This window comes from Struthio camelus, chromosome 14, assembly GCF_040807025.1.
Source record: "Struthio camelus isolate bStrCam1 chromosome 14, bStrCam1.hap1, whole genome shotgun sequence".
Classification (NCBI taxonomy): Eukaryota; Metazoa; Chordata; class Aves; order Struthioniformes; family Struthionidae; genus Struthio; species Struthio camelus.
In genome coordinates this window covers 17,802,773-17,816,127 of record NC_090955.1, presented here as the reverse complement: position 1 = coordinate 17,816,127, position 13,355 = coordinate 17,802,773, and the positions used below count along the sequence as shown (strand labels likewise).

Sequence of the window (13,355 nt, the reverse complement as noted above, 5' to 3'; positions counted from 1 at the left end):
GCTTTATCTTGTCCTGTTAACAACAGTGGAGATAATCCACTTTGGGTAAAGTTAAGCATATGCATCAGCCTTTGCAGGATCTTTTGCTTTCTATAATACTAAAGACTAACCCCCACTTCCCTCCATCCCCTCTAACTACTATCACACATTTCTCAGTTGCAATTTTTCATTCAATTGGTTATTTAAATAATATTCTGGTCTCATTAACAGAGATTAAGAGTGACAAAAGTGAGGCAGACTACAAATGCACGCAACGACCACCCCGACACCGACAGTAATCAAACCCAGGTGCTCTTCTGAAGAGCAGCACTGGTTTAGAGCAAACATCTCTTGACACTTCCCCAGAGCATTCTCCCAGGTTCCATCAGTTTGCAGGTCAGGCACCAAGCGAGGTGTATAATCGTAGTACACACCTATTAGACTAAATGGGGGGGGGAAGTAGATCCGGGAGTTCAGGGAACCCTGCTTACCTTAGCTGACTGCAGTTTTGGAATGCCTGTTTATCATCATGTCAACTAGATCACCATCATTTTTATTGTTTTCCTTTGTAATTGTACGTCAAAGGAGGCAGCCTAGTTTCTCAATGTGGCAGGACACGTGAATTAACCAGGATTCGGGTAAGTCTGAAGTGATTATTTACTGCAACCCCAACTGCGCTCAATGGGACTGTTTCATCAGCTTCACTGGGAGCTTCGTCAGGCTTTGGCAAAAGATAACACTGTCTACTGGAGAGGTACTGCGGATGTGGACAACGGTCACATTGCTGATCACAGCTGGGACAAGGAGATCCCAGTGTGGAACACCACTAGCTGTTTCATCTTAGGCTGAGGATTTTCCTGCTACTACCAAACAGCAGCAGACCTCTAGGATCTGTGATGGGCTCACATTAGTTTTCCAGACAAAGTTCAAGTTGTTGGCTTTAACCTATAAAAGTTCTCGATCGTCAGGGGTTTTGTTATCAAGTGGACATTCCCCAGGCAGGTCCCTGGCCATTCCCACTGGCCATGGAAAGCTGTGCTGGCCATGAACTTACTCCATGAGAACTGTGACCCAGCTGCCTGCTGGTGCCCTCACGCGTTATTGCTCCAGGCAGACTACAAAGCTTTATTTTTTTACATTTTTTTTTAAATCTGTGACAGAAGGTGAACTGAGGGATATAAAACAATTAGAGTTGTATTTTGACATAGTTCTTAATAAGAAAAAGAACAAGTTGCTGATCCTCTGGAAAAAATGCAAATAACGTTTGCTGAATGTTTTTTTCTTCGTTAATAAAACTAGGAAAATGAAAGACTTATTCCCTTTGTTGTGCTTCATCGTTCTTCCTTCCCATTTCTCTCTTGGCAACAAAGAAAAAACAAAGCAGGAAGAGGAAGAAAAGAAAAACTGGGAAAAATACAGCAAGATTACAAAAAGTGAATTTTCAAAGCAAGCACATTTTAAATCGCTACAATTTGAGGGAATCTGGGGGGAGAAAATTACATACACTGAAAAGAATTTCTTTTCATACCCTATATGATAAAAATTACCTGGTAAGAAACATTTTTCATGCTAATTGCTTGGGGGGAGGAGCATGAAATGTTAACAGTAGCAGTTTAAATACATGGCTTCTATTCTTTAGCATCATGAACTTCAGGTATATGATTTATTAAATCAAGATTTAAAAAAAAAAATCCTTTTCTGTAGGTAAGAGAAATACTCACTGAGGCAGATCACTAATTTTCAACAATCCTAACTGAAACTCTGGCTGTATGGAGCAGCTCTTTCTTTCTACCAATATCAGAAAACGTAGAAGGCTGAAGAGGAAACAAAAGTTAAACCAAACCATTTTAAAACCACAGTACTGTGACAGATTTTATTTCATTTTTATCAGTACTACATGCTTGCTACCGCTAGGAACAGACATTCCTCTTTTCTTTTTTTAATAAAAAAGAAAAAAAACTATGTTAAATGTTGACCTAAAGCTTGCTGTGCCTTGGAGATCTGGCTCAGGAGTTAACTGCATGAGTTTATTTAAATAGATAAGCACTTAAGTTTGAAAATAAGACAAATACAGGTGAACAGGAAAATTAAATTACAAATTCAGTTCATACAAATATCTCTTATTCTATGCACTAAATCCTGTGAATTAGCTCAGATCTTTTAAAAATTCTTAAAATACTTATGAAACATTATTTACAAATTATATAAATAAATCCTAGGTCATTTTTAAATTAACCAACAAAAAAGTCACCTTTTTGTACTGCGTGTACTAAAAATGTTCTTGTTTATTGATCATAACCCAGTTTGCAGTATAAAACATTTGTTCACTTACATTAAAATGGGTTCAAATAGAAGTAAGGAAGGTATTGGTTTCAAAAGAAAACAAAACAATATTATAAATGCTTAAAATCAATGAGGCTTCTTAATGTTCTTTTCTGCACAGTTGGCAGTCATTTTTAAAAGTCTCTTCTACAGAATTTGTCTTGTGAACAGGTCATCTCAAAATAGCAGAGACAAAGTTTCAGCAAAAGAAAATATTCAGTACATTGCTCACACCTCACACAGACCTTGTACCAGGAGGGGAAGGACAGCGAACGGAATGTCAGTGGCCAGCACAAGCCTTTACAACATTTAACTTAAAGGCAGCATTTATAGAACTAATCACAGACTATACACATCCTGCACTGAACAGCAATCAAAAGGACTGGAAAATATACATTTAGGAAAACAAGAGACTGATGATTTTCCATTACCTTTGATAAAATTAATGCTTTTCTCCTTGTCTTTTGTTTTAAAACCAGCATCAACACCACCAACAACTACAACTACCTTTTCCTTTAACATAATATATGCCAGATAACTACTGTACGTGAAAAATGTACAATAAAGGAGAGAAACCACTGAATTTCCTATGCAGACACATGAAAATATAAAGCCATACAGATTCCAAAGTGCCATGAATACCAAATTCAAGTGATGGTTTATAGCATGTACAAAAGAAACTAAATGGGACTTGCTCTATGGATTGCCGAGTCCTTCAGCTGTATCTTCAGTTTCCCCTTTGGCTGCTTTAGTGAGAATTTCCATCCATTTCATCTGCAGTTCTTCATCTTCTGCACTGAAATATATAGTCTGCTGGGACTGGCAAAGCTTAAAAACATGTTTCACTTCAAACTTCTCACCAGAACCTGGTAAACTGACTTCATATCCAGGCAGAGGAATAGGACGTGGGCTCCGTCCATCCTAAAAGAAAAAAAAAAAGCAAATATAAAAATCCAGCAACAAATTATATTTGAAATGGTAGGAGAGAGGCAACACTGCATAAGACAGACAGGTTGCCCGTCAGTAACACTACAGAAAAGCTAAGACATACTTGGGGATGCAGAGCCCTATACCCAAGACATGATAGCCAGGCGTACGCTTCCCAGCAGCAACCCCAGCCTCCGTATAACTTGCGCCTTCTTATTTCTACCAGTTCCCTTCTGTGACAAGTGCCATCACGAGCTACAGCACAGATCAGCTCTCTGGGACCTCGGCGGCATGCATGCAATCCATGCGTACATGCACACACACGCACACACTTAAATAAGCACCTGAATGCACTTACAGAGTACACCTACATTTTGCTCCAAATTCAATGATGTAGCTTAGAAAACCGATAACAGATAGTACTGCTTAATGTAAAACAAGAAATGAAAATGATTTATCAGTGCTTTACTCTTCTTTAAGAGATTCCCTTTTGCAGTAAGAATCCAGCAATAGCATGACTGAGGCTTTTTACATAACCTCACGTAACTTACACATTCTGTCTTTTGCCAACTTCTAAAAACGTTTGTATCAGGTACAGGCAATTAGATCCAGCTGAAAGCAGTTGAATGTAGCCCCTTTGAACTCCATGGGACATCCGGAAGTTTGGTTAAAAGAAGACAAATAAGAAGAGCTGGGCCTTGAGAGCCACAAAGACAACTACAAGGGAGAAGACTTCAAAATAAAAGAGAATTTCAAATTTGAATCAATGAATCTACTCAGAAGATCTTGGGTTACTGATTAACCCCTTCAGGGTGGTCAACGAAAGTCAATGCTCAGGTTTTTAAATATCCTTTAAAGGACAGATTAACTCACAGATCTAAGAAGCAAAACAGGCAAAGAGCAAGCAACTTGTTTCAACTGATGCCAGCTTCAAGTCACAAAGCATTTTCCAAAGATGGGTACCTAAAACTAAAGGCCAAGCCACACAGCCATCAAGCATGTGGAAGGAGCTGTTGCCTCTTGCAGCAGCTACTTGCGTAGCAGCTTACTCGAGTTCAATGCCTCTGTACCTAAAGTTAACACATCTGTAAAAAGAAAGACAAAGTCTTTCTTTTGCCATCCCATACTGAATGCAGATGACATGGTGGATCTGGAAGGGACCCACAGCTCTGAGAACAGCAAGAATCAAAAATTTACTTTTCCAACACTTAGGCTGAAGGAATTCAAGTCTCACAACTGCTTACATCAATATGAACACATGCACTTATCCGAGGGACAAAAAGCACACGATCAAAAATGTGTCTACGCAGTTTATTCAATTAATAGAGGCTCCCTGATTTATTCATCTATTTGTTATTGTTATGCAAAAAAACAAGGGCCTATCTGCTTGAAGACAGAGCACTGGTCAAGGAGATTTATTGCAACCTTGCATCAAAACCCAAAGAATTTGGTTCCTATTTTAGGCACCAGTCATTGTGTTAAAAATAACACACAGATTTCTACTGGATCCTGACATCACAGCTGCATCCACACAAACGTGGAGGCCTGGCATACACAAAAGTTAGAACCAGCACACACAGAGCAACTCTAGAGCTGGACACACGGCAGCATTAAAGCAAGCAAACATGGGACTGCCAGGCACAAAATGCACAAGAAGAGGCCTTGCAAGCTCAACCACATCTGCTCTGCTGCTCTTGTACTTATGTTTTAGAAAAATGTACACATGTAAAACTGGAGCTTGCCCATGACAGTGAAAAATGATATCATTTGTAGTCAAGATTTGCAGCATAGGAGCAAACTGATGTTTGACTTGTACCTGTTACACCTACACAGTATGCGCAGACATATGCAAATGAGACAGATTGCCTTTGGTCTTCCTTCCTTCCTTTTCTTAATAGGATCCATTTGTTACTTTTTATGTGCCTGCCTGATCCAAACGGAAGGGATTTAAATTATCTCTGCAACGCTGCACTACTAAAGTACTTGGCCTCTAATAATATCACACTCCCAATAAGTGATCTTCTCCCTGTGGGACCATAAGCATCTCAGGAAATCTTGTGCAACAAAACCCTTCCCCCTACCCGCAGTCTCCCAATTCAGGGGCCCTTCTGTGTCCATAAGGAATTTCAGCCCTACACCGAGTGTGTAAGTGGGATTTGCAGACCTGCTGCTGGATCCTTACACAGAGGTAGATGTCATATTCTGTTTTTAAGTGCCCCCTGGATTTGGCTGGCTGAAGTTTTTTTTTTTTTAAATATTTCTACAAGGAATAAACTACAGCTACATGACTTTAATATTTCATCAGACCAAGCTGCCCAATACTAAGAAAAGCCTCCCTTTAGGGTTTATTTCAGCCATTTTCCAGAGATCATCAGTGATGCACAAAAATCTGCTGGACATGTAACACTGTCACTAATCACATGCACTGTGCACTCTTACATTGACTCTAAGCAGCAAAATGCCAGTGGCTCATTTACTTAGGCAACAACAGCAGGGTTTATTTATCACTCTATTATAGCTATTACAACAGCCAGGGCCTAGGATTTGGAAATGGATAGCCCAGTTCTGCCATGGAGGCAGCTCTGTTAAAAAAGGAAGCACCACTACTCGAGCATCCCTTGATACAGACATCTCTCCCCAGACATCCTTCCTGCTCGCAGTGTATAAGCCCTCCTATGCAAATATACAAAACAACAGATACCCATCGATGGGCCTCTGTTATTTTCCCCTATTTCTTTTGAGTAGGCTTAGAAAATACCTCTTCTTCCACCCTGATTCCCTCCCTACCCACTTTAGGCCTAGTCCAAAACCTGCAAGAGTCAGTGAAAGACTGCCCAGATTTGATCACGTGCCAAGATACAAAGCTCTGCAGAACCACGGAAAAGCAGAGAGAGTTTCTTGCAGAGCCAACCAAAGCTTCACCAAAACAAGGCCAACAAACAAGCCACAAAGATATTTCTCTCAAGCCCTGAACACCCCGTAATCCTCAGCTACTCTCTTATTTTCCATGAGCAAGTCACATCAATCTATATGACGAATAAAAAATTTTTCTTAGGAGGTTTTAAAAAACACAGTTTTGGCTTGGAACAAGCCTGGCATTACTGTATACACTAGCTCTCACTAGCCAGAGATTTACCCTCTGTATTTTCCCAAAATTCATTACTTCTGTAGCAAGCTGGGACTCCTTCAATCTGCATTTCTCAACCACATGCATGCAAGTTGGTGTCAGAGCTCTGGATCTAGTTCTGCATCCTAGAGGTCAAGACAGGCAGAATGAGAAGCTCCAATTCGTATCTTCGAAACAGACTGATTTCTATATCTACCTATTTCTATCTATTCTTATAAGGCTTTAAAGCAAATTCTTTTAATTCTGCTCAGATAAACATGACAGTTGCACAGATTCAGTTTCAGTGTGAGGACAGATAAAATTGGTATGATTTCTGTACATTAATAAGCTGTGAATTTTATTCTCATGCATAAAGCCTCACACAAAACTTAAACTGTGAATACTCAGGGGATTAATTTCATCCTCCTGGAACAAGCAAAAAGTACAAGAGTAGTTTTCTTGCTTTTGCTATTCTGAAGGCTGAGTCATATTTCCATTTGTACTGGAAACTCTTCTTCAGCATCAGAAACAGGGGTGCAGAGGATGAAAGCTGTCAGGGCTTTCACTGCATCAAGAGCTCCAGTTTTAGTTTGGCTTATTCTTCCCTCCCAAGAGGCAGTTATTCTTCTTGTTCTTTTTAAAAAGAATCCCACAACTCTTGCACACACAGAATTTTTATGGTCACACTTCATTTGCTCTGTGTTTCAAGACCTTTAATGCCATTGGTGGTAAAATGATTCCCTAAAGGCACCTCTTTTTTTTTTTTTTTTTTTTTTGGTATTGAGTGCTTTCCCCCCCCCTTTTTTTTTTTTTTACACCTTTTTGGAAAGAAAATTTTTGCAATGGATATGCTGTTTGTTCAGCAACGGCAAGCCTCGTACTTAGATGCTCCATGAAAACAATTTGCTACCACAACTCCTAACCAGGGTAACAGTTTTGCTTTCTTAAAAAATGGCCTGTTTCTCTCTGGTGGGCTATGCATCTTATTCAGCAACCAAGACTAATGATTCTGTAAAATTTAATATTACACATATTTATAAAAACTTCAAATGTTAAGTCACAGAATTAACGTGATACAATTAACTCATACTTTTTAATTTCTGTTATGCCCTCAGCAGTCATGCTTCCCAAGCAGGTTTGTTAGGTGCAACGAGGTTGTTGTACAAAACCGACAATTATGCTTGGGAAAATAACATTCAAAAACAAGTGGATTCCTGACACTCAGCTGAGGATGGAACTTCTGAAAGAGCTTTTTCTCAGAAGTCTGGCACATATTATGTAAATCAGAACTAATATTAAAGTCAGGTTAATATTAAGGAATGGGAGTGGAATTGCTCCATAATTTTTTCCCTTCAACTGGATGCAAATTGCAGAAAGCACCTGAGTGGGAATGGTACACCCTTGAAGCAGGGACTCATTTTTACTGCTTACAGTCTCAGCCAGCAACTGTTGATTCCTGATAGTAAATCCAGACTTGGTTACGGAACATAAGAGAGATTAACCTTGTCCTATATGCTTTCTTGCTGCTTTATTGTGTGATTTGTTTCACATCTGAAATAGCTGAAGAAACTAACCACTAAATTTAACTGTCATAATATCAACAATCAGTGACAAAGGCACCCCTTCCCCCTAAAATAGAGGCTCCTACTAATAATATCAACAGATGCTCCAGATCCAATGTGGGAGCACATGGAGGAAGGAGAGCAGCATCCGAAGCACAGAAGTTCCTCCAGCTTCCAACCCTGGCTCTGCATGGCTCACAGCGGGGGATCGGACAACCAGACATCTCTCTGCTGCGCATTAAATACAGCTGTTTTATGTCCCATGGGTTATTACCAACATCGAGACAACCAGTTGGTCACTAGGGCAAGTTCCCACTCTACGTCATATCATGTAAAAGGTGCTGCTTTATCTTAACTTCTGGTTCCAGTCACCTCTTGGATGACACGATGCTCTTGGATGAGGAAGGCTGGAGAACCTACAGCTCTTTCCCTCGATTCTCACCCTCTGCCCCCAAGCTCACCTGTTTATTAGGATGAATGAATGTATCCAATAAAATACGAGAAGTCGGAGAATTCTCAAAGTGGATTTATCTTAATATCTGCTGCAGTCAGGACACTGCTTGCTCCTGGCTCTGACAGAACTTAGGCCTTACATCAATATATTAGCTCTCCAAGAGTCAATGACACATTTTAGCTTGGTTTGTATTGGTCCTCTGCAGAGGCGCAGTCTTCACATCACTTGAGTTTTGCAATGAAGCATTCTCTCTGCTTTGCTTTTTAAAGCTTTTTCCTTTCCCCAGACAATGACTCCATATAGATCTAAAGATTGGTTTTGTTGCATTAGTTTTAGTGTTTTGTCTAAGGCAGTTTGCTTTTTCAGCTCGTCATTTCAGTCATGCATCTCCTGTTGACTAGGAGGGAACTTGGGCAGCTCACTGCCCGTGGGATAATTTGGACGCTTAACCCAGCGTGGGGTTTGAATAACTAGATGAAGCCAAGTCAGCCTGCGTCTGAAATGCTGAATTCAAGCTCTCAGCTTCTTGAGCGCTATGCTTAAAACATTCCAAAATACTTGTTTAAAACCAAAGGTGTTCCTTCTAATGAGAAGTGAAGCACACAATTCTAAGGATGATGTGTGCCTGTTGTTGAGCATTTGCTAATGGGCAATCTTTACTTTGAAAAGCTTTATAAAATCATGGAGAGTATTCAAAAAGTAATTAAATGAAGCAGTTATCATTTACAGGAGATAAGAGTTATTGACAGCTGCAGTTCCCAGGCTGTGCCCAGCAACAGCCACACAAACTCATGCTAATCAAAAGCAAACCCTCCATACAACTGCAATTACATTAGGGTAGCAGTAGTTTGAGTTCAGTCCACATTCCTTCTTCCACCCCAGCATCCATGAGATAAAACAAAGCCATATATAAACATGCCAAATATAAAACAGGATGGGGAGGATTTCATTTCAACGTTGTCATTCTGCATTAACAGCATTAAAGAAGCATGATTTGAATTTCTGTCTTAGAGTTTATTTGACTTTCATCACATAGAAACGCTAGTTAGCTTCAACAGTGCACTTTTAAAAATAAATGTTTACCACAGTATAATTATTTCAAGTAAAGATAAAATCAGATAAGGTTATGACAGGAGCTTTGCCACATACTTTCCAGGCTCAGCAAAACATCTACGTTTCCAAAAAAGCCTCTAACCTCAATCGAGAACTAGGATAGGAATAATAATAGTAATAATAACAACAATAAGGCTTGAACCAGTATTTGTCATATTCATACCACTTTGCAGCTCTACACATTTTATGGGAAAAATGCGTTCCCCAAAGACAGAGTCATAAAACTTTTGACTATACCTGTCTGAAATCTCTGGAAAACAAAATGTAACTGAAGTAATTATCATTGCTTTGTCCCTATTTGTTAAAAAAGGAGAAAGAAAAGAAAAGTTGCATGCCCAGCATTTACTCACAACCATATCAGCAGCAACTACAGATATGAAGGCAATCTGAATCTTTGAGGCTTTGTTCTAAGTTCAGAATACCAAGTTCATTTTTGGTGTTGAAATCAAGCCAAATCCTTTGACCTATTTCTCAGTTTGACGTATTTAAAGTCGCACATTTTTGCTGACTGACAACCCTCATGAATGTCACTTTACCTGGCTACTTCCTTGCAGATACAAAACAAGAGGCTCAGTCTTGGGGATAGTCACCCACATTTTATACCAAGTCTTCCCTTTCTCAAGGAACTGGAGGTAGCTGCTGAAGAGGCTGTTTTCAGCTGCTAATATGCTTTGCTTCTGGAAAAAGAAAGGAAAAAAAAAAGTGCTGTTTCCATTCATGCTTACATGGACAGAACACTTAGAATGAAATATGAAACACACTGTATTTAAGCTGTCCAGAGCCAGACAATACTGAAGGGCATACACTGAGTAGTTCGTAACTGAACAAAAGTGTAATCATTGTTATATACCATCAAGAAAGAGCACACTTCCATGTAACAGAGGCAGATGCTGAATTACTCTTCCCAGCGGACAGGATGTTAAATTCCACTTCCAGAGTGTAAATTGAGAACGGCAGTTAAGGTGACACAGCTAGTTTCCTGCTTAGCAAAGTGGCTGGGAGATGATTTTAAATTAATGAAAAAGGCGTCTCAGGACAGGTGAGCTGCTTTGGTAGGGGACGGTGCTGCTACAAAAGGCTGTGTGGGATACAACTCCAACACTAGTGCTAGGGGAACACGAGCCTGCAAATAAGAAATGACTCTTGCACAGTTTGTGCCCCGCAGGCTACCAGCCTTACGCTGCCCCTCTTGCGATCCACTTCAATGCACAGCTAGCAGGGGTCATTTGCCACACCCAAAGCAGGTATTTTGGGAAAAGACAGCAAAAGAAAGCTAGTGTCTTTCTATGCTGGAGTCTTATTCTGTTTGTACTCCGTGGATTTGATTCACCCTTTCTGCAGCAGCATACCCAGCTCTCTTTTTGCCTGCTTTAGATTACTGTCACAGTGTGGAAAGGGGAAACGTCTGGAATTTGGAATAAAAATTGAGCAGGCAAGATTGAAAAGGTGAAGAAGTAAACAAGTACTTGCGTTGCTGTCTTTCAGTGTGAAATACCGATTTTACTTAACTGATTTTTGCAGCATTGGTATTAGCAGACATTCTTGTGCATGGGTGCAAAGATACGCGGTGAGTCGCATCTGAGAGGTTGGTGGCAAAAAAATTTTTTTTTTTTTAACATCATCTTGTGATAGAAATCAAAGAAAAAGAGAATTCCAGTTCATATTAGTTTTTATACAGAAGTCTCTTGAGGATTTCTGGCATCTGCTAAGGACATTTGTAAAATGGCAAACTTCTTAGCTGCTATTACACTAGGAGATAAAGAAAAAGGCTGGCTCCAATCTTTCTTTTCTATGTAACTATTTTCTTGCATCGCACCTCATCCTCTGAGGATTTAGCACAAGGCCAGAAGTCTAAGCATACAAACGAAAATGACTCTTTTCCTTGGGTTTATACGGCAGTAATCTGCTTTCTGAAGTAAAGCCACAGGTTTCACTGGTTTGCTTTTTGGCTTTTTGGATTAGCAGAGCTCTCTGATGGGTAAGTGTAGGTTTTCACTTTACTACCAAACAAGTCTGCTGAACTATGCTAGAAAGTTCATAGTGAGATACCACAGACTATACTGATGCATATAAGCGCTCTTCATCTGTAGGCATAGCTATATGGTATATCTGAAATTTTTAATGGTATCATGCTCTGGATCCAGAACCTTCACTGGGCCACACGGATGCAGTAGTTCAGAGAAGGGCAACGTGCGCCTGTAGCTTTTCCCCAGTTGGTAATTCTGAGATTCTGGATGGGCTGGGGGTGCGGAGCTGACAAAGCACCTGAGCGGTGGAGTTCGTTCAGGCACACAGTGCCAGCATAGTTGCACCTGCAGAATGACCATTAGGGCATTTAGCACCCTGGAATGAAATCAGCGGTTCTGGGAAGCACAGGGGCGGTACCCAAGACCACCTGATTTGAGGAAGCATTTTTTACAGGAGTTGTGGAGGCACACTGGCAGGTTTACGTTTCTTCCTCAGGCACAGTCCAGCTCTTTTGCACGTAGTATGACATTTGCTTCTGATGAGGAGCGTAACAAGGTTGGAAGGCTGTTTGAAGGCCTATGAGAGGTGGTTTCCAGGAAGACAATTTTCAGGGTAAGATGTTTTTCAGTATAGGCTAAAACTCTTTGTCAATTTTCCAGGTAGTCTTCATGCAGGGTGGTATGTGGCAGCATAGCAAATCATCCTTCCCCTGATATGAAGTAAGTTCTCATATGGTGACTCTCTCAAGAGCCTGACGTACCCCTCTGAAGATGTGTCCTTGTGAATCCACTTTCAACTGAGTGAAGTGTCCTCTTTTAAGCACATAGTGACTTTGGGTTGTATTTCACAGGTAAAATAAATAAAAATCTTTTCTTCAAGGTGGCCCACAGAAAGCGTGGCATGTAATAGTACTCTCAACTTTGCCCAGAGTCTAGAAAAAGCAGTGGTAAGAGAAGATTCAGTTGTTGTGGGTGAGGATAAAACAAGTCAAGTTTGTCAATATATTTAGGTACTTTGAATGTTGGTCTTGTTCTTGCTAAAAAGATCAGGGTAAGTTGTGCTGCTATCATGGTATAAAGACTGGTGACATCTGTGGCAATTGCGGAGCAGTAGTTTATGCAGTATAATTTGCAAAAGTCCCATCCTGGAAAAAGCTGCATTATAGCAGGGTCGAGAATGTTTCAGGGCATCCTCACAGTCTTTCAAAAGGGATCCTATGCTTTTGCACGATCAACGAGGAAAAATTTGTTCCAATGACATTTTGAGATGACGTGAAATATAAGGAGGGTAAGATTATCCCCAAATACTTGTACATAGAGTTAAAAGGAAAAAAAAAATTTATTTTGCAAAGTTTTGCCAACAACTATTGCGAATAACTCAAGACTGGAAAAACCCAATAATGAAAAGAATCCAGAAGTTCTTCCTCATTTTTGTTACTTTGAGGGTTGAAGTTTAGCTGCAAAAGCTGTGTGCATCCCTGTACATTTGATAAGCACACCCACTTAGGAACAGAATTCAGGCTGCAGGCCCATTCAATGCATGTTATAGGCCACAGGGTCAAACATTATAGTGGAGAAAAAATAATTAAAGTATTCCAAAGGACTCCCCAAACAACAACAACAAAACCCTAAAGCCTCATGAGGGCAGCTAGTTTCTTGGCAAAATACTGTACTGTAAGTTTCTTGGCTAAATACTGTACCTCTGCGGCTAGTCTTTTCTTTTGTTCCCCTCCTGCTTCGACTCCAGGGCTGCAAGGGGTTGCTGATAGCTGCAGAAAACACTCTTTACACACCCGATTATGACGGCTGTTATCTGCAAGTGGTTTGAACTCGGAGCATTTTGCACAGATCACCTGTATCAGACAGACAATGCTTTACTTCTTGGCCATTATTAAAACACAATCCTCCTTATTTATACTCTAAAC

General features: G+C 40.2%; 1 protein-coding gene across 6 annotated transcripts in view; it reads right to left on the bottom strand.

The window, feature by feature from the left end:
• Positions 1-2,246: 2,246 nt before the first annotated feature.
• Positions 2,247-13,355, bottom strand: part of FGD3 (FYVE, RhoGEF and PH domain containing 3) — a 117,436-nt gene continuing 106,327 nt past the window's right edge. For 5 of the 6 annotated variants that reach the window (XM_068907537.1, XM_009688183.2, XM_009688185.2 and 2 more), the window contains exons 17-19: positions 13,131-13,283; positions 10,000-10,140; positions 2,247-3,222 (exon numbers count right to left, since the gene is read on the bottom strand). In XM_068907537.1, coding sequence (XP_068763638.1) covers positions 2,998-3,222; positions 10,000-10,140; positions 13,131-13,283 — 519 coding nt within the window. In that variant the 3' untranslated portion in view covers positions 2,247-2,997. Of the gene's footprint in view, positions 3,223-9,999; positions 10,141-10,172; positions 12,363-13,130; positions 13,284-13,355 lie in introns of those variants that run through there. The other variant, XM_068907538.1, reaches the window with a different exon arrangement.